The 25,000-nt window shown below is 47.3% G+C and overlaps 2 protein-coding genes and 1 long non-coding RNA gene across 3 annotated transcripts in view; 2 read left to right on the plus strand and 1 right to left on the minus strand.

Annotated features, from left to right (window-relative positions):
• kitb (KIT proto-oncogene, receptor tyrosine kinase b) overlaps positions 1-25,000 on the minus strand; it is a 55,139-nt gene that overhangs the window by 26,624 nt on the left and 3,515 nt on the right. Inside the window, exons 4-11 of the mRNA XM_064926752.1 lie at positions 23,361-23,529; positions 22,683-22,872; positions 8,082-8,197; positions 7,816-7,930; positions 5,596-5,795; positions 3,415-3,521; positions 2,662-2,788; positions 57-161 (exon numbers count right to left, since the gene is read on the minus strand). Of these exons, the coding sequence (XP_064782824.1) occupies positions 57-161; positions 2,662-2,788; positions 3,415-3,521; positions 5,596-5,795; positions 7,816-7,930; positions 8,082-8,197; positions 22,683-22,872; positions 23,361-23,529 (1,129 nt within the window). The remainder of the gene's footprint in view (positions 1-56; positions 162-2,661; positions 2,789-3,414; positions 3,522-5,595; positions 5,796-7,815; positions 7,931-8,081; positions 8,198-22,682; positions 22,873-23,360; positions 23,530-25,000) is intronic.
• Positions 9,251-17,354, plus strand: LOC135507168 (C-type lectin domain family 4 member F-like). The gene is made up of 5 exons (XM_064926756.1): positions 9,251-9,790; positions 11,687-11,899; positions 14,818-14,945; positions 15,261-15,349; positions 15,460-17,354. Exons 1-5 carry the CDS (start codon positions 9,673-9,675, stop codon positions 15,614-15,616), a joined length of 705 nt encoding a protein of 234 aa, XP_064782828.1. The 5' UTR covers positions 9,251-9,672; the 3' UTR covers positions 15,617-17,354.
• Positions 17,908-22,601, plus strand: LOC135507169 (uncharacterized). Its single transcript, XR_010450617.1, has 2 exons — positions 17,908-21,256; positions 21,290-22,601. It is a non-coding gene; the product is annotated as an uncharacterized LOC135507169 (long non-coding RNA).

Consider the following 25,000-nt stretch of genomic DNA (forward strand, 5'->3'; position numbering starts at 1 on the left):
ACACACACATACACATATATACACACATACACATATATACACACACAGCTACTCACGTTTGAGCATCTTGACAGCGACAGTCATGACGGAGTCAGCAGAACAGAGTCCATAGGCTGTAGCTCTCACCACCTTACCGAAGGCCCCTGAACCCAGAGTCTTACCTAAACACACACACACAGCTACTCACCACCTTACCGAAGGCCCCTGAACCCAGAGTCTTACCTAAGCACACACACACACAGCTACTCACCACCTTACCGAAGGCCCCTGAACCCAGAGTCTTACCTAAGCACACACACACACACAGCTACTCACCACCTTACCGAAGGCCCCTGAACCCAGACACACACATTTCAGCTGGTTTAAAATCTCCCTGGCACTACGGCAGCTGGGATGATTGGTAGCGAGTGTTTCTGTGTGTGTCAGTGTTGGGGGGGGGGGGGTTATACAGGAATAACACAATGATCTTGTGAGACGGTGGACAGCTGGAGGACTTGTAGTGTGTGTCAGTGTTGTTTTTGCGGTAACTAGTCATTCCAGTAATTATATTAAAGTTAAGGATCAAAATGTAAATTGTCCTTTACGTGACTACAGTTATCATTCCCTTTCTATTACAAGCTGTTGATATCGATATATTGTCGAGGGGTGGGTCCCAAAGACACTCCCCATTATTGATTAAGGGGACTTTGAAAAAGGTTCATATGTTTTGCTGCAGGCCTTATAATCAGATACTGTTGCTAGGTGTCTAAAACCTCTGCCACTATACGATGCACAGGCATCTATATTAGATGTGGTTTAAGTCCTGGCTGTTGTGAGAGTGGGCTTGCAGGCCGGGTCTGAGTCTATATTAGATGTGGTTTAAGTCCTGGCTGATGTGAGAGTGGGCTTGCAGGCCGGGTCTGAGTCTATATTAGTCTTTGTGGTTAGGCCCTGGCTGTTGTGAGAGTGGGCTTGCAGGCCGGGTCTGAGTCTATATTAGTCTTTGTGGTTAGGCCCTGGCTGTTGTGAGAGTGGGCTTGCAGGCCGGGTCTGAGTCTATATTAGTCTTTGTGGTTAGGCCCTGGCTGATGTGAGAGTGGGCTTGCAGGCCGGGTCTGAGTCTATATTAGATGTGGTTCTGCCCTGGCTGATGTGAGAGTGGGCTTGCAGGCCGGGTCTGAGTCTATATTAGTCTTTGTGGTTAGGCCCTGGCTGTTGTGAGAGTGGGCTTGCAGGCTGGGTCTGAGTCTATATTAGATGTGGTTTAAGTCCTGGCTGATGTGAGAGTGGGCTTGCAGGCCGGGTCTGAGTCTATATTAGATGTGGTTTAAGTCCTGGCTGATGTGAGAGTGGGCTTGCAGGCCGGGTCTGAGTCTATATTAGATGTGGTTTAAGTCCTGGCTGATGTGAGAGTGGGCTTGCAGGCCGGGTCTGAGTCTATATTAGATGTGGTTTAAGTCCTGGCTGATGTGAGAGTGGGCTTGCAGGCCGGGTCTGAGTCTATATTAGATGTGGTTTAAGTCCTGGCTGATGTGAGAGTGGGCTTGCAGGCCGGGTCTGAGTCTATATTAGTCTTTGTGGTTAGGCTCTGGCTGATGTGAGAGTGGGCTTGCAGGCCGGGTCTGAGTCTATATTAGATGTGGTTTAAGTCCTGGCTGATGTGAGAGTGGGCTTGCAGGCCGGGTCTGAGTCTATATTAGTCTTTGTGGTTAGGCTCTGGCTGTTGTGAGAGTGGGCTTGCAGGCCGGGTCTGAGTCTATATTAGATGTGGTTTAAGTCCTGGCTGATGTGAGAGTGGGCTTGCAGGCCGGGTCTGAGTCTATATTAGTCTTTGTGGTTAGGCTCTGGCTTTTGTGAGAGTGGGCTTGCAGGCCGGGTCTGAGTCAGACTGAAACTAGATAAAGAGAAGTAACCACTGTCTGGTTTTGACATGTTGATATTGTGAGAGACGGTGGACAGCTGGAGGACTTGTGAGCGCGTCAGTGTTGGGGGATTATACAGGAATAATATCACTTATTTTGCGGTAACTAGTCCTTGGAGTAATTATATTACAGTTACTGATCAAAGATAAGTTGTCGTTTACTTTTGTTATTATTCACTTTCTATTACAGCTGTTGATATCAATATATACACCCCCCACCCGCCCTCACCTCCACCCCCCCAGCCCCCACCCCACCCCCGCCTCCACCCCCACCTCCACCCCTCACCCCAAACTGTCCAGGAGGGAAACAACTCTCAACTGCTACAATCACAACTTCCAATCTCTTGAAGCATCTACTAAAGCAACAAGACAAGACTCGTAGCGTATGTAGTAGAGTTATGTAGTAGAGGTATGTAGTAGAGGTATGCAGTAGAGGTATGCAATAGAGGTATGCAGTAGAGGTATGCAATAGAGGTATGCAGTAGAGGTATGCAATAGAGGTATGCAGTAGAGGTATGCAATAGAGGTATGCAGTAGAGGTATGTAGTAGAGGTATGCAATAGAGGTATGCAGTAGAGGTATGCAGTAGAGGTATGTAATAGAGGTATGTAGTAGAGATATGCAGTAGAGGTATGCAGTAGAGGTGTTGTGTTGGTGTATAGGCCTATGTAAATGTAGGTAATATACTATTTAAAAAATGTAATTAAATTGTAACTACCCCAACACCTGTGTGTGCGCGTGTGCGTGTGCGTGTGTCGTACCAAAGCGTAGTTTCTGCCTGGGAAATTCCCACTTGGCGTCGTAGGGCAGCTGGGTGGGGTCGACGTAGATGTAGTTGTTGCCGTGGATACTGTCGATCACCTTCCACTGGATCTGGAACTTGGGCTTCTGTTGGGGTCGGAGGTCAATGATCGATACGTTGAATAACGCGATGATGTCAGGGGGTAAATCAACAAAGGGGATATACGTCTTCTTTAGAAAAATAATGAACGACGACGTGGAAGTTTCATTGACGCGCTACCGGAACGGACCTTCCACAGAGTTGCGTTATTTTCCAGAGACACGAGTTGATTATAAACCCCTTTTATACCATGGTTATAATTTAACACATTTGGCATGGGAAAAAAAATGTGTTCATTTGCAGGTTTGAAATGTTCTCAACATGAACTGAAGTAGCTAGAATGACGACGAGATCGCTACAGTAGTTGCCGCGGTAACCAAACAAACAGGCTTGTTAGTCAGTCAGTCAGCCAGTCAGCCAGTCAGTCAGCCAGTCAGCCAGTCAGTCAGTCAGCCAGTCAGCCAGTCAGCCAGTCAGTCAGCCAGTCAGTCAGCCAGTCAGCCAGTCAGTCAGCCAGTCAGCCAGCCAGCCAGCCAGTCAGTCAGCCAGTCAGCCAGTCAGCCAGCCAGCCAGCCAGTCAGCCAGCCAGTCAGCCAGCCAGTCAGCCAGCCAGTCAGCCAGCCAGCCAGTCAGTCAGTCAGCCAGCCAGTCAGTCTATAACAGGGTACAGTACCTGAAGGTATTTGTAGAGGAGAACCACCAGTGTGATGCTCAGTACCACAGCTGTAACAACCACACCAGTCAGCAGGGGGGTGAAGAGCTTATGGGGCACGGTGCGCTCTGTATGGACACACACACACACACACACACTATATTAACCTGAGTATACATTAACAATACCTTCCTCATATTGAGTTGCAGACTTTGTGTTTTTTTTTTTTATATGATGAACATAGTCAGTGTGTTATTGTGGTGTGAGCTGCAGTCCAAACCCACCGCCCACACAGAGAGGAGACAGCAGTGTTATTGTGGTGTGGTATGAGCTGCAGTCCACACAGAGAGGAGACAACAGGGTTATTGTGGTGTGGTATGAGCTGTAGCCCACACAGAGAGGAGACAGCAGGGTCATTGTGGTGTGGTATGAGCTGTAGCCCACACAGAGAGGAGACAGCAGGGTTATTGTGGTGTGGTATGAGCTGTAGCCCACACAGAGAGGAGACAGCAGGGTTATTGTAGTGTGGTATGAGCTGTAGCCCACACAGAGAGGAGACAGCAGGGTTATTGTGGTGTGGTATGAGCTGTAGTCCACACAGAGAGGAGACAGCAGGGTTATTGTGGTGTGGTATGAGCTGTAGCCCACACAGAGAGGAGACAGCAGGGTTATTGTGGTGTGGTATGAGCTGTAGTCCACACAGAGAGGAGACAGCAGGGTTATTGTGGTGTGGTATGAGCTGTAGTCCACACAGAGAGGAGACAGCAGTGTTATTGTGGTGTGGTATGAGCTGTAGTCCACACAGAGAGGAGACAGCAGTGTTATTGTGGTGTGGTATGAGCTGCAGTCCACACAGAGAGGAGACAGCAGTGTTATTGTGGTGTGGTATGAGCTGTAGTCCACACAGAGAGGAGACAGCAGTGTTATTGTGGTGTGGTATGAGCTGTAGTCCACACAGAGAGGAGACAGCAGTGTTATTGTGGTGTGGTATGAGCTGCAGTCCACACAGAGAGGAGACAGCAGGGTTATTGTGGTGTGGTATGAGCTGTAGTCCCCACAGAGAGGAGACAGCAGGGTTATTGTGGTGTGGTATGAGCTGTAGTCCACACAGAGAGGAGACAGCAGGGTTATTGTGGTGTGGTATGAGCTGTAGTCCACACAGAGAGGAGACAGCAGGGTTATTGTGGTGTGGTATGAGCTGCAGTCCACACAGAGAGGAGACAGCAGGGTTATTGTGGTGTGGTATGAGCTGTAGTCCACACAGAGAGGAGACAGCAGTGTTATTGTGGTGTGGTATGAGCTGCAGTCCACACAGAGAGGAGACAGCAGTGTTATTGTGGTATGAGCTGCAGTCCACACAGAGAGGAGACAGCAGGGTTATTGTGGTGTGGTATGAGCTGTAGCCCACACAGAGAGGAGACAGCAGGGTTATTGTGGTGTGGTATGAGCTGTAGCCCACACAGAGAGGAGACAGCAGGGTTATTGTGGTGTGGTATGAGCTGTAGTCCACACAGAGAGGAGACAGCAGGGTTATTGTGGTGTGGTATGAGCTGTAGTCCACACAGAGAGGAGACAGCAGGGTCATTGTGGTGTGGTATGAGCTGCAGCCCACACAGAGAGGAGACAGCAGGGTTATTGTGGTGTGGTATGAGCTGTAGTCCACACAGAGAGGAGACAGCAGGGTTATTGTGGTGTGGTATGAGCTGTAGCCCACACAGAGAGGAGACAGCAGGGTTATTGTGGTGTGGTATGAGCTGCAGTCCACACAGAGAGGAGACAGCAGGGCTATTGTGGTGTGGTATGAGCTGTAGCCCACACAGAGAGGAGACAGCAGGGTTATTGTGGTGTGGTATGAGCTGTAGCCCACACAGAGAGGAGACAGCAGTGTTATTGTGGTGTGGTATGAGCTACAGTCCACACAGAGAGGAGACAGCAGTGTTATTGTGGTGTGGTATAAGCTGTAGCCCACACAGAGAGGAGACAGCAGTGTTATTGTGGTGTGAGATTAGATTAGTGTCCACATGTCTAATCCAGAACCTGCACACTCAACATTCTGTAATCCCACTCAATATGGCCCTACATCCACACACACCTGTCCACGACAGAGACTGTGTGTGTGTGTGTGTGTGTGTGTGTGTGTGTGTGTGTGTGTGTGTGTGTGTGTGTGTGTGTGTGTGTGTGTGTGTGTGTGTTCTATCTCACCGCTGATGGAGAACAGTGTGTAAGCCTGCTCGCCCTGCACGGTCGCTACACACTCCAACGTGTGGAAGTGTGTGTGTGCGTCTCCCTTCGTGACGTTCAGTCGGCTCTCCACCTCGCTGCTGCCGAAGGCCGAGTCTGATACCGTTACCGTGGCAACCTCCCGCTGCTCCCGTTGGCTGGCGTTGGTCAGGTGGGAACACCTGGGGGGGGGAGTGTTTAATGAATTAATTATTGTCATCTAATTGACCAAAGATTTACCTGGTGTCCCATTTCTGACTCAATCGCTAAAAAATGAAAACAAGCCACATTTGAGAAAGAAGGTGGTACACGAATCACGTCTCGTCATCCTGCTACTCTGTCCTGGATTCCCCTCCGCACCTGCTCACCCTGTCTCAACCCCTCTCACCCCGTCTCAACCCCTCTCACTCTGTCTCAACCCCTCTCACTCTGTCTCAACCCCTCTCACTCTGTCTCAACCCCTCTCACTCTGTCTCAACCCCTCTCACCCTGTCTCAACCCCTCTCACTCTAGTCTCAACCCCTCTCACTCTAGTCTCAACCCCTCTCACTCTGTCTCAACCCCTCTCACTCTGTCTCAACCCCTCTCACCCTGTCTCAACCCCTCTCACCCTGTCTCAACCCCTCTCACTCTAGTCTCAACCCCTCTCACCCTGTCTCAACCCCTCTCACTCTAGTCTCAACCCCTCTCACTCTGTCTCAACCCCTCTCACTCTGTCTCAACCCCTCTCACCCTGTCTCAACCCCTCTCACTCTGTCTCAACCCCTCTCACTCTGTCTCAACCCCTCTCACTCTGTCTCAACCCCTCTCACTCTGTCTCAACCCCTCTCACTCTGTCTCAACCCCTCTCACTCTGTCTCAACCCCTCTCACTCTGTCTCAACCCCTCTCACTCTGTCTCAACCCCTCTCACTCTGTCTCAACCCCTCTCACAACCCCTCTCACTCTGTCTCAACCCCTCTCACTCTGTCTCAACCCCTCTCACTCTGTCTCAACCCCTCTCACTCTAGTCTCAGCACCTGCTCACCCTGTCTCAACCCCTCTCACTCTAGTCTCAACCCCTCTCACTCTAGTCTCAACCCCTCTCACTCTAGTCTCAACCCCTCTCACTCTAGTCTCAACCCCTCTCACTCTAGTCTCAACCCCTCTCACTCTAGTCTCAGCACCTGCTCACCCTGTCTCAACCCCTCTCACTCTAGTCTCAGCACCTGGTTACCCTGTCTCAACCCCTCTCACTCTAGTCTCAGCCCCTCTCACTCTAGTCTCAACCCCTCTCACCCTGTCTCAACCCCTCTCACCCTAGTCTCAACCCCTCTCACTCTGTCTCAACCCCTCTCACTCTGTCTCAACCCCTCTCACTCTGTCTCAACCCCTCTCACTCTGTCTCAACCCCTCTCACTCTGTCTCAACCCCTCTCACTCTGTCTCAACCCCTCTCACTCTGTCTCAACCCCTCTCACAACCCCTCTCACTCTGTCTCAACCCCTCTCACTCTAGTCTCAGCACCTGCTCACCCTGTCTCAACCCCTCTCACTCTAGTCTCAACCCCTCTCACTCTAGTCTCAACCCCTCTCACTCTAGTCTCAACCCCTCTCACTCTAGTCTCAACCCCTCTCACTCTAGTCTCAGCACCTGCTCACCCTGTCTCAACCCCTCTCACTCTAGTCTCAGCACCTGGTTACCCTGTCTCAACCCCTCTCACTCTAGTCTCAGCCCCTCTCACTCTAGTCTCAACCCCTCTCACCCTGTCTCAACCCCTCTCACTCTAGTCTCAACCCCTCTCACTCTAGTCTCAACCCCTCTCACTCTAGTCTCAACCCCTCTCACTCTAGTCTCAACCCCTCTCACTCTAGTCTCAACCCCTCTCACTCTAGTCTCAACCCCTCTCACTCTAGTCTCAACCCCTCTCACTCTAGTCTCAACCCCTCTCACTCCGTTCACAGTATGGCTGTGTGTGAGGGAGTTCACAGTATGGCTGTGTGTGTGTGTGGGGGAGTTCACAGTATGGCTGTGTGTGTGTGTGGGGGAGTTCACAGTATGGCTGTGTGTGTGTGAGGGAGTTCACAGTATAGCTGTGTGTGGGGAAGTTCACAGTATAGCTGTGTGTGTTACTGTCTTGTACCGTGTGTGGGGGGAAGTTCACAGTATGGCTGTGTGTGTGTGGGGGAGTTCACAGTATAGCTGTGTGTGTTACTGTCTTGTACCGTGTGTGGGGGAGTTCACAGTAGAACCAGCTGATTTTAGGGGTCGGGTAACCGGCGGCAACGCAGCGCACCTGTCCATCAACTGGTCCCTCCTGGGAAATGATGACAGGCTTACCTGAGAGAGAGAGAGACAGAGAGAGAGACAGACACAGACAGAGAGAGAGACAGAGACAGAGACAGAGAGAGAGAGTTTACTGAAAGCCTTCAAAATGGTGTGAAAAAGGATGTGAAAACACATCATGCAAAAACAACCAACCAGAACGTACTGTTCACATAGACAGGGAATGATTGATTGACAGAGGCGTCCTCATGATTGACTAGGAAGGTATAGATCCCGCTCTCTGACCCATGGACCCTCACCAAACGCAGCTCACTGGTGTACCTAGCACAGAAAGAGAGAGTACATTTTTGTTGTTAATTTCACTTTTATTTATTGAAATGGGGAGGGGGGTTATGATTTACAAGAGCAGCATGTTATAATGAAAGTGGAAGTTTCCATGACCTAGATTGAGACTTAGAGGGGGTTCCCAGGCTGTTGGAACAGTGCATACATTCATCCGAGGGAGGTGTTTGAGTCATGAAAAATTTCCCATGACTGTACCTAATAAAATGATCTATAAAAGTACCTATAAAAACGGGATGGAGCTAAGCACAGGCTATATCCAGGGGACTGGGGAAGGAAATCACCTTTCAACAGGACAATAACCTACAACACAAGGACAAATATACACTGGAGTTGGTTACCAAGATGACAGTGAATGTTTGTGGTCAAGTTACAGTTTTGAAAATCTTTGGTAAGACGAGAAAACGGCTGTCTAGTCATGAGCCCCAACATCTTGACGGAGCTTAAAGAATTATAAAAAATATTAAAACGGACTAATGTTGTACAATTCTGTTGTGTAAAGCTCTTAGAGATTTACCCAAGATGCACAACTGTAATGGCTGCCAAGGTGTTTCTAACATGTATTGACTCCAGGGAGCTGAATACTTATGGAACGACTATTTTTTAGGAATTTAATTTATATCCATCTAAAATAAATATATATATTCGTCCCACTTAGACATTACATGGGTATTTTGTTCAGATTGTTGACAAAATAATGTACAATTAAATCAATCTGAATCCCACTTTGCGACACCATAAAATGTGAAGAAATCCATAGGGGTATGAATACCGTTTGTTCGGCTTTTTGTATATATGTTGCTTTTGCTGGTTAGGTCTCGTCTTTTTGTTTATGTATTTTTGGGGGGGACTTTCAGTTACCCAATGAATCTGTAGATACGTCTATTATAGAAGACAGAAGACTCGTCTTTTTGTCTATGCATTTTTGGGGGGGACTTTCGGTTACCCAATGAATCTGTAGATACGTCTATTATAGAAGACGGAAAACATAGATCACGTGGTTTACAAGAAACAGAGCGGGTCGCTGGCTTTATCTATTTCCACAATTCCCCGGGACGTGTAAATGTCCTACTTCAATTCGTTTGAGTGTATTGTTGTATTATAGTTTTGCTAAATTCTTTTCTATTTTTATTCAACTTAGCTTTTATTTGTGTAGTTTTTTATTCACTTAAATGCATTGTGGGTAGTCCATCATGCGTAGGCTATATGACAAATACACTAACTAATAACGAAAGCTGAAGTTCACGGTTTCACGTAATCCATAGCCCTTCTCATACGGGCTATATATATATACATGTGTCAAAGTCAACCCCTGTAGGTGTGATCGCGTCGTCAGTCGTATTCGTCAGAGATGGGACCGCTACATAAAGTGGCGCAACAGACGTGATGACAGAAACTCGTCCCTCGCTCTACTGCTGCGGTCAAAACAAAACTGACTGCGGTTGGTCCGGCGGATGATGAATGAGGAGAGGTTTGATAATCCCATTTACAGCAGCTGCCTTGGTCCAATGGGCTTCGCCGAAGGAGACCGGGAATCCTTACGGAAACCATGCAACCGAACTCACCTCTCAGGTAAGTAACGTCTAACGTTCAGCCTGCTGCACAGACCCTCTACTATCATCGTAAATGAAGATCTAATTATTTTGCCATGTCTAATACATGTATATTACGCTACTTTCCATGGTGGGGACAGTAGTATATGTGTTATTCTAACTACATTTACCCAACAGTTTTTACCTCAGATTGGTGATGTTAGTATGTGTATAGTCAACACGATGACACGAGATCAATTGCTTGAAACGGATCAATATATTTGGTTTTGTACTGTTGATTTAGCGCTAGGGGTCGCAGCTATCACTTTCTTTCTCAAATGGCACGGATAATTCGGAAAAACCCATTTTGGTGATTTCTGGTATATTCAAATCCATCAGTCACATATAAACTTTTAACATCAATTGTAAAGGACCAATTAAAACAGGACAAACTGTATCTCACATCCTGGACTGGCAGGAAACTGTACTTAAGTCATATGAACTTTAACATGAACTGTAAAGTATGTCAGTTACACCTGTCCTTCATCAACGAAAGGTTCTCACTTTTCAATCACACACAACATGGAAAGGAAACCCCGTTGTTGAAAAACCCCGTTTTGTCAACTGGTAATAAAATCACTAATTGATTAGGGAGGAAATATACACTATTAAAAATAACAAAGCTCCATAAACCAAACCGGATCCTGGGAGTAATGTGTTAGAGGACAGTTTGGAGAAGACGGTTAGATCCATTTTGAAGTGTTGCATTTTGATTCAAAGTGGGTGGCCAACGTGGTTAGTGCAATGCAACACTGTTTTTGTTAATCACTTCCATCGATATCACGCTGAAATCAATAGAACAAGGGGCACATATTTGCGGTGAAGCGCTGTTTAAACTAACACTAATTAAAGGTCACGTTGAAACTTGGAATATCCCATAACCGCGGGGAGTAGGGGTGCTGAAACGCCACCTGAAAAATCATAATAAAATATATATACTTTTTTTTTAAAGATTAAAAAAAAAAAAAATCACCCAAAAAAGTAGTGCGCTGGGCCTTTACTAGTCCTGTATTAGTGGACCGATATAGCCCTCTGTAGTGAAGGGCAAAACAATTTTAACAATTACATCTCAGTCCCCCTTCACCCCAAAACGACTTCCTGGCTACTGTGGTATAATCCTATACATTGTTGATATGTTGCTCATATCAAGCAACAGCCAGTTTGTGTAACTGTAAAAATAAACAACTTGTGGACTCGTTTTATGTCCGTCACATTTACGGGCCATGGCCCTGTTTAACCCGGGGCAGCTTAATCGAATTCCCTCGTTGAAAACATGTATACATATTGCATTGGTTAGTACAAAGTAATATGTATGATTTATATAACAAGTTATTGGTCAGATTTCCCCAACTCACTTAACCAACCACATCATGTTTCGTGTTTGTATTCCTGATTGTGTTTGGTCCCCAAGGCTTAGAAACAAAAAACATTGTTCTACAACAGTTGAATTTAATCTTCACCTCAACTTTCAACATTACTACATGCATTGAAACAATCAATTGTGTGTGTGTGTGTATATGTGTGTGTGTGTGTGTGTGTGTTTATGCCTGTGTGTGTGTTTATGCCTGTGGGTGTGTGTTTGTGGGTGTGTGTTTGTGCCTGTGTGTTTGTGCCTGTGTTTGTGCCTGTGTGTGTGTGTTTATGCCTGTGTGTGTGTGTTTATGCCTGTGTGTGTGTGTGTGTGTGTGTGTGTGTGTGTGTGTGTGTGTTTATGCCTGTGTGTGTGTGTATGCCTGTGTGTGTGTGTGTGTGTTTATGCGTGTGTGTGTTTATGCCTGTGTGTGTGTGCGTGTGTGTTTATGCCTGTGTGTGTGTGTGTTTATGCCTGTGTGTGTGTGTGTTTATGCCTGTGTGTGTGTGTGTGTGTCCACCGCAGGGTCTGAATGCGTCAGAAGACACTACATACTACTGCTGTGTGTGGTAGTAGTGGGGTGTACTGTGGCTGTCATAAGTCTGTTTGCCCAGAAAAACAATCAAATTGCACAGAGACAGCAGTCAAATATTGAAACCTCCGCGGCAGAGAGAGAAGAGATTAAGTCTCTGAAATCAGAGGACTACAGCGTTCTTCTAAATATGATTTTAAAGCAGGGTAAGTTCAGCTCTATATCTCTTTTTCGCAGTACCACACCTAAACACCCTACCACACCTAAACACCCTACCACACCTAAACACCCTACCACACCTAAACACCCCACCACACATAAACACCCCACCACACATAAACACCCTACCACACCTAAACACCCCCTAAACACCCCACCACACCTAAACACCCCACCACACCTAAACAACCCCTAAACACCCCACCACACCTAAACACCCCACCACACCTAAACACCCCACCACACCTAAACACCCCACCACACCTAAACACCCCACCACACCTAAACACCCCACCACACCTAAACACCCCACCACACCTAAACACCCCACCACACCTAAACACCCCACCACACCTAAACACCCCACCACACCTAAACACCCTACCACAGCTAAACACCCCACCACACCTAAACACCCCACCACACCTAAACCTCCTACCACACCTAAACACCCCACCACACCTAAACACCCCACCACACCTAAACAACCCCTAAACACCCCACCACACCTAAACACCCCACCACACCTAAACACCCCACCACACCTAAACACCCCACCACACCTAAACACCCCACCACACCTAAACACCCCACCACACCTAAACACCCCACCACACCTAAACACCCCACCACACCTAAACCTCCTACCACACCTAAACACCCCACCACACCTAAACACCCCACCACACCTAAACACCCCACCACACCTAAACACCCCACCACACCTAAACACCCCACCACACCTAAACACCCCACCACACCTAAACACCCCACCACACCTAAACGTCCTACCACACCTAAACAACCCCTAAACACCCTACCACACCTAAACACCCTACCACACCTAAACACCCTACCACACCTAAACACCCTACCACACCTAAACACCCCCTAAACCTCCTACCACACCTAAACACCCCACCACACCTAAACACCCCACCACACCTAAACACCACACCTAAACACCCCACCACACCTAAACAACCCCTAAACACCCCACCACACCTAAACACCCCACCACACCTAAACACCCCACCACACCTAAACACCCCACCACACCTAAACAACACCTAAACACCCCACCACACCTAAACAACACCTAAACACCCCACCACACCTAAACACCCCACCACACCTAAACACCCCACCACACCTAAACACCCCACCACACCTAAACACCCCACCACACCTAAACACCCCACCACACCTAAACACCCCACCACACCTAAACGTCCTACCACACCTAAACAACCCCTAAACACCCTACCACACCTAAACACCCTACCACACCTAAACACCCTACCACACCTAAACACCCTACCACACCTAAACACCCCCTAAACCTCCTACCACACCTAAACACCCCACCACACCTAAACACCCCACCACACCTAAACACCACACCTAAACACCCCACCACACCTAAACAACCCCTAAACACCCCACCACACCTAAACACCCCACCACACCTAAACACCCCACCACACCTAAACACCCCACCACACCTAAACAACACCTAAACACCCCACCACACCTAAACAACACCTAAACACCCCACCACACCTAAACACCCCACCACACCTTAACCTCCTACCACAGCTTAACCTCCTACCACACCTAAACACCCCACCACACCTAAACACCCCACCACACCTAAACACCCCACCCCACCACACCTAAACACCCCACCACACCTAAATACCCCACCACACCTAAACACCCCACCACACCTAAACACCCCACCACACCTAAACACCCCACCACACCTAAACGTCCTACCACACCTAAACAACCCCTAAACACCCTACCACACCTAAACACCCTACCACACCTAAACACCCTACCACACCTAAACACCCTACCACACCTAAACACCCCTAAACCTCCTACCACACCTAAACACCCCACCACACCTAAACACCCCACCACACCTAAACACCACACCTAAACACCCCACCACACCTAAACAACCCCTAAACACCCCACCACACCTAAACACCCCACCACACCTAAACACCCCACCACACCTAAACACCCCACCACACCTAAACAACACCTAAACACCCCACCACACCTAAACAACACCTAAACACCCCACCACACCTAAACACCCCACCACACCTTAACCTCCTACCACAGCTTAACCTCCTACCACACCTAAACACCCCACCACACCTAAACACCCCACCACACCTAAACACCCCACCACACCTAAACACCCCACCCCACCACACCTAAACACCCCACCACACCTAAACACCCCACCACATCTAAACACCCCACCACACCTAAACACCCCACCACACCTAAACACCCCACCCCACCACACCTAAACACCCCACCACACCTAAACACCCCACCACACCTAAACACCCCACCACACCTAAACACCCCACCACACCTAAACACCCCACCACACCTAAACACCCCACCCCACCACACCTAAACACCCCACCACACCTAAACACCCCACCACACCTAAACACCCCACCACACCTAAACACCCCACCACACCTAAACAACCCCTAAACACCCCACCACACCTAAACAACCCCTAAACACCTAAACAACCCCTAAACACCCCACCACACCTAAACAACCCCTAAACACCTAAACAACCCCTAAACACCCTACCACACCTAAACACCCCACCACAAAACCATCTCTCCTTTGTCGAAATATCCAATAAATGTCGTTCCACTTCCTGATTGTGTCCCACTTGTTGTTGATTCTTCACAAAAAAAATACAGTTTTATATCTTTATGTTTGCAGCCTGAAATGTGGCAAAAGGTCGCAAAGTTCAAGGGGGCCGAATACTTTCGCAAGGCACTGTATATCAACTCCAGTTTGTACTACGTCTCTATCTAATCTCCTACTCTCTACTCTGTATCTACTCTGTCTACAGAAGGGTGGAGGTATATCAACTCCAGTTTGTACTACATCTCTACTGAGACCAAGTCCTGGGGTGAGAGCAGACCTTACTGCCAACGGAAGGGATTGGACCTGGTGACCATAAACAGCAAAGACGAAGAGGTGTGTCCAGTGTGTGTTTTGCCTGTGTGTGTGTGTGTGTGTGTGTGTGTTTTACCTGTGTGTGTGTTTTACCTGTGTGTGTGTTTTGCCTGTGTGTGTTTTGCCTGTGTGTGTTTTGCCTGTGTGTATGTGTGTGTTTTTTGCCTGTGTGTACGGTGTGTGTTTTGCCTGTGTGTGTGTTTTTTGCCTGTGTGTACGGTGTGTGTTTTGCATGTGTGTGTGTGACTGAGCATCAGAGATCACATTCTAAGAGGCCAAATATGGAGAAGAGAAAAAAAGTCTGATTCTACCATTTATGTTATTGTTCATCACTAGGACTTTCTCCTTGAAGTGGTCCGTGCTAAGAATTTGGATGTAGCCTGGATTGGTTTGTCTCCCAACAACACAAAGGAGATGTCAACACGGTAAAGACATTTCACCATCGATCGAAAAGTATGACGGAGATTTGAACATTTAGGGCATGAAGAAATCCAGAACGATTCTGATAATAATTGGCAGTGTCTTGTTCTCATAGGGTGAAGAGAGGTGTGGGGCCAGAGGAAGGTGCTCAGGACGAGGACTGTGCTAAGCTTACGCTATATGAGACACCTGCAGTGAAAGAAGTAACCGGGAGACAATGTGGGACACAAAAATACTGTATTTGTGAAAAATACCTGGATGTCAAAAAGTGAGGGAACAACTGCTAGCTTCAGCTTTTCTTTTTAAATGGAGGGAACAACTGCTAGCTTCAGCTTTTCTTTTTAAATGGAGGGAACAACTGCTAGCTTCAGCTTTTATTTTTAAATGGAGGGAACAACTGCTAGCTTCAGCTGTTCTTTTTAAAAATGGAGGGAACTGCTAGCTTCCGCTTTTCTTTTTAAATGGAGGGAACAACTGCTAGCTTCAGCTTTTCTTTTTAAAAATGGAGGGAACAACTGCTAGCTTCAGCTTTTCTTTTTAAAAAGGGAGGGAACAACTGCTAGCTTCAGCTTTTCTTTTTAAAAAGGGAGGGAACAACTGCTAGCTTCAGCTTTTCTTTTTAAAAAGGGAGGGAACAACTGCTAGCTTCAGCTTTTCTTTTTAAATGGAGGGAACAACTGCTAGCTTCAACGTTTCTTTTTAAATGGAGGGAACAACCGCTAGCTTCAACGTTTCTTTTTAAATGGAGGGAACAACTGCTAGCTTCAACGTTTCTTTTTAAATGGAGGGAACAACTGCTAGCTTCAACGTTTCTTTTTTTAAATGGAGGGAACAACTGCATTTTCCAAGAAGCAACTGTTAGTCATTCCAGTCAGGTTGGTGAGGGTTTTACCCTGAGATACACATATGCAACATATATTAAGGAAAGTTCCATGGGTAGTTTTCTGTGGTAGGAAAACCCCCCTGCATTGTTCCAATACGCAAAAGCACTTTCAGTCAATAAGCTTTCCATTTTAGCCAGACAGTTTTCAACTGAAGTCAATGGGCAGATGGATAAAAACATTTTTTTTATATTTTTTTTCAAGTAAACAAATATTTCACATGAATTTCTCGTAAAAACAACATTTAGTAAAACATTGTGTTTAGACGGGGGGCTGACACAGCAGGGTAGGAACACACACCGTACACACACACACACCTTACACACACACACACACACACACACCATACACACACACACACACACCATACACACACCATACACACACCATACACACACCATACACACACACCATACACACACACACACCATACACACACACACACACATACACACCATACACACACACCATACACACACACACCATACACACACACACCATACACACACACACCATACACACACACACCATACACACATACACACCATACACACACACACACCATACACACACCCCTTCAGCCTCTCATTGGTAAAGGGGTGAAGGACAATCAGCCTCCATCAATGTTTGACTAAATGTTTTTTGTTTGACATGAAATTTTTCTTTAAAAAAACAACATTGATTAAAAAATAAATCTGTCCATTGACTTCAGTTAACTAGCTAACTGGCTAAATCTGGCACACAAACTGCAATGTTCAAATGAAATTAAATGTAGTGTAGTTTATGCTACAAGGGTAGGCAACCCTGGTGGGTTGGATTTAGCCAATCACAGGGCTAAGATATATTTGTATTAGTCCCTGTTATAGTCCAGGAACAGGGTTACCTTCCCCTGTTCCATGTACAGAAGAGAATGTGAGGTATTATAAAATAATACCAGTTTTATTTTTTATTTTTTTTCATACTGTAAGTAAAAATCATTTATTCTAATTCTTTACTATACTATTGTCCTGTGACACCAAAAGTCTGAATGTGATTTAATATTGGGGAGGCAGGTAGCCTGGTGGCTAGGGGAGGCAGGTAGCCTGGTGGCTAGGGGAGGCAGGTAGCCTGGTGGCTAGGGGAGGCAGGTAGCCTGGTGGTTAGGGGAGGCAGGTAGCCTGGTGGCTAGGGGAGGCAGGTAGCCTGGTGGCTAGGGGAGGCAGGTAGCCTGGTGGTTAGGGGAGGCAGGTAGCCTGGTGGCTAGGGGAGGCAGGTAGCCTGGTGGCTAGGGGAGGCAGGTAGCCTGGTGGCTAGGGGAGGCAGGTAGCCTGGTGGTTAGAGGAGGCAGGTAGCCTGGTGGTTAGAGGAGGCAGGTAGCCTGGTGGCTAGGGGAGGCAGGTAGCCTGGTGGCTAGGGGAGGCAGGTAGCCTGGTGGCTAGGGGAGGCAGGTAGCCTGGTGGCTAGGGGAGGCAGGTAGCCTGGTGGCTAGGGGAGGCAGGTAGCCTGGTGGCTAGGGGAGGCAGGTAGCCTGGTGGTTAGGGGAGGCAGGTAGCCTGGTGGCTAGGGGAGGCAGGTAGCCTGGTGGCTAGGGGAGGCAGGTAGCCTGGTGGCTAGGGGAGGCAGGTAGCCTGGTGGCTAGGGGAGGCAGGTAGCCTGGTGGCTAGGGGAGGCAGGTAGCCTGGTGGCTAGGGGAGGCAGGTAGCCTGGTGGCTAGGGGAGGCAGGTAGCCTGGTGGCTAGGGGAGGCAGGTAGCCTGGTGGTTAGGGGAGGCAGGTAGCCTGGTGGTTAGGGGAGGCAGGTAGCCTGGTGGTTAGGGGAGGCAGGTAGCCTGGTGGTTAGGGGAGGCAGGTAGCCTGGTGGTTAGGGGAGGCAGGTAGCCTGGTGGCTAGGGGAGGCAGGTAGCCTGGTGGCTAGGGGAGGCAGGTAGCCTGGTGGCTAGGGGAGGCAGGTAGCCTGGTGGCTAGGGGAGGCAGGTAGCCTGGTGGTTAGGGGAGGCAGGTAGCCTGGTGGCTAGGGGAGGCAGGTAGCCTGGTGGCTAGGGGAGGCAGGTAGCCTGGTGGCTAGGGGAGGCAGGTAGCCTGGTGGCTAGGGGAGGCAGGTACCGTACCAGTGTCTCTACATGTTCCTCACCTCCAGCACCGTACCAGTGTCTACATGTGAAAACAGTGTGTTTCTAGGATCTGTGGTTTAAAAAAAAGAGAAGAAGAAGAAAGGTCCTAACAGAAAATGCGTCTCTGTGACATCACAGGGTTGGATTCAAAAAAGTAAGAACAATGAGTTTCTAGCCAGAGGGAGGACATTTCCTACTCCGCGGGTCACTGTGAATCTCATCGTGTTTTTTAACATCTCTGTTTTGAACTTTTAATGATGTTGTCAATGTAAACAGCATACAGTATGTAGACACTGGTATTATGCTGGAACAGACTTGTCAATGTAAACAGCATACAGTATGTAGACACTGGTACTATGCTGGAACAGACTGTTCAATAAACAGCATACAGTATGTAGACACTGGTATTAGGCTGTAACAGACTGGTCAATAGAAACAGCATTGGATGGATGTCAGACGTTTTGAAAGGTCCTTGGGACGTCGATATATGCCTTCCCTCTCCACTTACCATAAGAAAAGATTTCCCGAGCACTGGCACAAACTCAAGATGCTCGAAGACGAAGCGTGGTCAGACCAAGCATGCTGCTTAAGACCCCTGGACCACGGCAGTTCACAACGCTCCAACAAGCCGGGAGAATACTTGATGGAAGCTTATTTTGTTTTAAGCCTTCCCCCCCCCAAACCATAGCCCTGACCTTAACCACTCAGAATGATCACCTCCCCCCCCCAAACCATAGCCCTGACCTTAACCACTCAGAATGATAACCCCCCCCCCCCCAAAACCATAGCCCTGACCTTAACCACTCAGAATGATAACCTTCCCCCCAAACCATAGCCCTGACCTTAACCACTCAGAATGAATACCTAAACTAACCTCCCCCCCAAACCATAGCCCTGACCTTAACCACTCAGAATGATAACCTTCCCCCCAAACCATAGCCCTGACCTTAACCACTCAGAATGATAACCTTCCCCCCAAACCATAGCCCTGACCTTAACCACTCAGAATGAATACCTAAACTAACCTCCCCCCAAACCATAGCCCTGACCTTAACCACTCAGAATGATAACCCCCCCCCCCAAACCATAGCCCTGACCTTAACCACTCAGAATGATAACCTCCCTCCCCCCCCAAACCATAGCCCTGACCTTAACCACTCAGAATGATAACCTTCCCCCCAAACCATAGCCCTGACCTTAACCACTCAGAATGAATACCTAAACTAACCTTCCCCCAAACCATAGCCCTGACCTTAACCACTCAGAATGATAACCTCCCCCCAAACCATAGCCCTGACCTTAACCACTCAGAATGATAACCTTCCCCCCAAACCATAGCCCTGACCTTAACCACTCAGAATGATAACCTTCCCCCCCAAACCATAGCCCTGACCTTAACCACTCAGAATGATAACCTTCCCCCCCAAACCATAGCCCTGACCTTAACCACTCAGAATGAATACCTAAACTAACCTTCCCCCAAACCATAGCCCTGACCTTAACCACTCAGAATGAATACCTAAACTAACCTTTTTGTTTTAACCCTGTAACAATGCGGAATTAACCCTGTAACCACGCAAAATTAACCCTGTAACCACGCAAAATTACCCTGTAACCACACGAAATTAACCCTGTAACCACACGAAATTAACCCTGTAACCACACGAAATTAACCCTGTAACCACACGAAATTAACCCTGTAACCACGCGAAATTAACCCTGTAACCACGCGAAATTAACCCTGTAACCACACGAAATTAACCCTGTAACCACACGAAATTAACCCTGTAACCACGCGAAATTAACCCTGTAACCACGCGAAATTAACCCTGTAACCACGCGAAATTAACCCTGTAACCACGCGAAATTAACCCTGTAACCACGCAAAATTAACCCTGTAAACAGGGATTGACTGGATATAATGAGATAATGAACATGAAGTTGGCTGAGATAATGAACATGAGGTTGGCTGAGATAATGAGATAATGAACACGAGGTTGGTTGGCGATAATGAACATGAGGTTGGCTGAGATAATGAGATAATGAACATGAGGTTGGCTGGAGGTAATGAGATAATGAACATGAGGTTGGCTGGAGATAATGAACACGAGGTTGGTTGGCGATAATGAACATGAGGTGGGCTGGAGGTAATGAGATAATGAACATGAGGCTGGTTGGCTGGAGGTAATGAGATAATGAACATGAGGCTGGTTGGCGATAATGAACATGAGGTTGGCTGGAGGTAATGAGATAATGAACATGAGGCTGGTTGGCGATAATGAACATGAGGTGGGCTGGAGGTAATGAGATAATGAACATGAGGCTGGCTGGAGGTAATGAGATAATGAACATGAGGCTGTTTGGTGATAATGAACATGAGGTTGGCTGGAGATAATGAGCATGAGGTTGGCTGGAGGTAATGAGATAATGAACATGAGGCTTGCTGGAGATAATGAACATGAGGTTGGCTGGAGGTAATGAACATGAGGTTGGCTGGAGGTAATGAGATAGTGAACATGAGGCTGGCTCGAGGTAATGAGATAATGAACATGAGGCTGGTTGGCGATAATGAGATAATGAACATGAGGTTGGCTGGAGATAATGAGATAATGAACATGAGGCTGGTTGGCGATAATGAGCATGAGGTTGGCTGGAGGTAATGAACATGATGTTGGCTGGAGGTAATGAGATAATGAACACGAGGCTGGTTGGCGATAATGAGATAATGAACATGAGGTTGGCTGGAGATAATGAACATGAGGTTGGCTGAGATAATGAGATAATGAGCATGAGGTTGGCTGGAGGTAATGAGATAATGAACATGAGGTTGGCTGGAGGTAATGAACATGAGGTTGGCTGGAGATAATGAGATAATGAACATGAGGTTGGCTGGAGATAATGAGATAATGAACATGAGGTTGGCTGGAGGTAATGAACATGAGGTTGGCTGGAGATAATGAGATAATGAACATGAGGTTGGCTGGAGGTAATGAACATGAGGTTGGCTGGAGATAATGAGATAATGAACACGAGGCTGGCTGGAGATAATGAGATAATGAACATGTGGCTTGCTGGAGATAATGAGATAATGAACATGATGCTGGTTGGCGATAGTGAGCATGAGGTTGGCTGGAGGTAATGAACATGAGGTTGGCTGGAGGTAATGAGATAATGAACATGAGGTTGGCTGGAGGTAATGAACATGAGGTTGGCTGGAGGTAATGAACATGAGGTTGGCAGAGATAATGAGCATGAGGTTGGCTGGAGGTAATGAGATAATGAACATGAGGTTGGCTGGAGGTAATGAGATAATGAACATGAGGTTGGCTGGAGGTAATGAACATGAGGTTGGCTGGAGATAATGAGATAATGAACATGAGGTTGGCTGGAGATAATGAGATAATGAACATGAGGTTGGCTGGAGGTAATGAACATGAGGTTGGCTGGAGGTAATGAACATGAGGTTGGCTGGAGATAATGAGATAATGAAAATGAGGCTGGCTGGAGATGAGATAATGAACACGAGGCTTGCTGGAGATAATGAGATAATGAACATGAGGCTGGTTGGCGATAATGAGCATGAGGTTGACTGGAGGTAATGAACATGAGGTTGGCTGGAGGTAATGAGATAATGAACATGAGGCTGGTTGGCGATAATGAGCATGAGGTTGGCTGAGATAATGAGATAATGAACATGAGGTTGGCTGGAGGTAATGAGCATGAGGTTGGCTGAGATAATGAGATAATGAGCATGAGGTTGGCTGGAGGTAATGAGATAATGAACATGAGGTTGGCTGGAGATAATGAGATAATGAACATGAGGTTGGCTGAGATAATGAGATAATGAGCACGAGGTTGGCTGGAGGTAATGAGATAATGAACATGAGGTTGGCTGGAGGTAATGAACATGAGGTTGGCTGGAGATAATGAGATAATGAACATGATGTTGGCTGGAGGTAATGAACATGAGGTTGGCTGGAGGTAATGAGATAATGAGCACGAGGTTGGTTGGAGATAATGAGTTAATGAACATGATGTTGGCTGGAGATAATGAACATGAGGTTGAAAAGTGGAGTGGCTGTCTAAGAGATATTTATCTTCCTATATATTGTACATTTGATGTATTTGAATACTGTTTCATGTAACGCTGAAATAGTGGATTTAATCAAATTAACGTATTGTTCTTTTTGTATCCCCAAAAAGTTGTTCATCATCTATTTTTTAAGTGAAATTATTATTATTGTCTGCACTTTAATTATTAAAATAAAATTATTGAATGAAATATTACACTGGGGCAGACATTTTCTCTCTGAACCGTCACACTGATGTCCCATGTGACTAGAGCGTGTATCTGTCTGTGGAGAGTACCTGTATCGGTGTCGTCGCACAGTGATGACGTGCTCCGTGGTGTTTTGGAGGATCTTGCCGTTGTAAGCCCAGGACAGAGTGCCTGGTCTGGGGTAGGACTCCAACTCTACCCTGAGGCTTAGGCTCTCCCCTTCTCTGACAGCAGACTGGCTAGGCCGGGAGTCACCCAGCACACTGATGAAGCCTCGCTCTGGAGGGGGAACACACACAGGGTTAGGCTCTCTCTGACAGGGCGAGGCTCTCCCTCTCTCTGACAGGGCGAGGCTCTCCCTCTCTCTGACAGGGCGAGGCTCTCCCTCTCTCTGACAGGGCGAGGCTCTCCCTCTCTCTGACAGGGCGAGGCTCTCCCTCTCTCTGACAGGGCGAGGCTCTCCCTCTCTCTGACAGGGCGAGGCTCTCCCTCTCTCTGACAGGGCGAGGCTCTCCCTCTCTCTGACAGGGCGAGGCTCTCCCTCTCTCTGACAGGGTTAGACAGGTTTAGACTATCATCAGTTACAGTGTTATAGAGGTTAACAAATTCCATCAGAGGTTCTGTCTTTGCGAGACTCAAACACACACACACACACACACACACACACACACACACACACACACACACACACACACACACACACACACACACACACACACACACACACACACACACACACACACGCGCACACACGCGCACCCACTCACCACGGACATCCAGGTGCAGGGTATCGGTGGTGGCGCCCCTCTCGTTTTGGGCGTGGCATCGGTATGTCCCGGCATCTGATTGGTTGACAGAGGTGATCCAGAGGGAGGTGGAGCGTTGGTAACCACGGGAACCAGCCAGGATGTGGGAGGTGTGGGCCTGGAAGGCACGCTGCAGACAGGGGTCAGAGTTCAGGGGTTCACTATACTGGACTCTCAGGTGGGTCATGGTTAGTGTACTGGTAGAAGCAATAGAACACTGTGAATACTTCTACAGAGAGAGAAAGGGAGAGAGACAGAGAAAGAGAGAGAGACTGAGAGAAAGGGAGAGAGACAGAGAAAGAGAGAGAGACAGAGAGAGAGACAGAGAAAGAGAGAGATAGAGAGAGAGATAGACAGGGAGAAAGGGAGAGAGACAGAGAGAGAGACAGAGAAAGAGAGAGAGAGACAGGGAGAAAGGGAGAGAGACAGGGAGAAAGGGGGAGAGAGAGAGAGACAGAGACAGACAGAATTCTGCAAAAATATCCTCAGTGTACAACGTAGAACACCAAATAATGCATGCAGAGCAGAATTAGGCCGATACCCACTAATTATCAAAATCCAGAAAAGAGCAGTTAAATTCTATAACCACCTAAAAGGAAGCGATTCCCAAACCTTCCACAACAAAGCCATCACCTACAGAGAGATGAACCTGGAGAAGAGTCCCCTAAAAGCAAGCTGGTCCTGGGGCTCTGTTCACAAACACACCCTACAGAGCCCCATGACAGCAGCACAATTAGACCCAACCAAATCATGAGAAAACAAAAAGATAATTACTTGACACATTGGAAAGAATTAACAAAAAAACAGAGCTAACTAGAATGCTATTTGGCCCTACACAGAGAGTACACAGCGGCAGAATACCTGACCACTGTGACTGACCCAAAATTAAGGAAAGCTTTGACTATGTACAGACTCAGAGAGCATAGCCTTGCTATTGAGAAAGGCCGCCGTAGGCAGACATGGCTCTCAAGAGAAGACAGGCTATGTGCTAACTGCCCACAAAATGAGGTGGAAACTGAGCTGCACTTCCTAACCTCCTGCCCAATGTATGACCATATTAGAGAGACATATTTCCCTCAGATTACACAGATCCACAAAGAATTCGAAAACAAATCCAATTTTGAAAAACTCCCATATCTACTGGGTGAAATTCCACAGTGTGCCATCAGAGCAGCAAGATTTGTGACCTGTTGCCACGAGAAAAGGGCAACCAGTGAAGAACAAGCACCATTGTAAATACAACACATATCTATGCTTATTTATTTTCCCTTGTATACCTTAACCATTTGTACATTGTAAAAACACTGTATATATATATAATATGACATTTGTCATGTCTTTATTGTTTTGAAACTTCTGTATGTGTGATGTCTACTGTTAATTTTTGTTTATTTCACTTTATATATTCACTTTATATATTATCTACCTTACTTGCTTTGGCAATGTTAACACATGCTTCCCATGCCAATAAAGCCCTTGAATTGAATTGAGAGAGAGAGAGAGACAGAGAGAGAGAGACAGAGAGAGAGAGACAGAGAGAGAGAGACAGAGAGAGACAGAGAGAGAGAGAGAGACAGAGAGAGAGAGAGAGACAGAGAGAG

Source organism: Oncorhynchus masou, chromosome 20, assembly GCF_036934945.1.
Source record: "Oncorhynchus masou masou isolate Uvic2021 chromosome 20, UVic_Omas_1.1, whole genome shotgun sequence".
Taxonomy (NCBI): Eukaryota; Metazoa; Chordata; class Actinopteri; order Salmoniformes; family Salmonidae; genus Oncorhynchus; species Oncorhynchus masou.

Bases quoted from the DNA above. Each gene is read 5' to 3' on its own strand.
- LOC135507168 (XM_064926756.1), top strand. From the start codon at position 9,673: ATGATGAATGAGGAGAGGTTTGATAATCCCATTTACAGCAGCTGCCTT. The intron at 9,791-11,686 runs GTAAGTAACGTC...TGTCCACCGCAG, and splicing joins CAACCGAACTCACCTCTCAG to GGTCTGAATGCGTCAGAAGA. The intron at 15,350-15,459 runs GTAAAGACATTT...TTGTTCTCATAG, and splicing joins ACAAAGGAGATGTCAACACG to GGTGAAGAGAGGTGTGGGGC.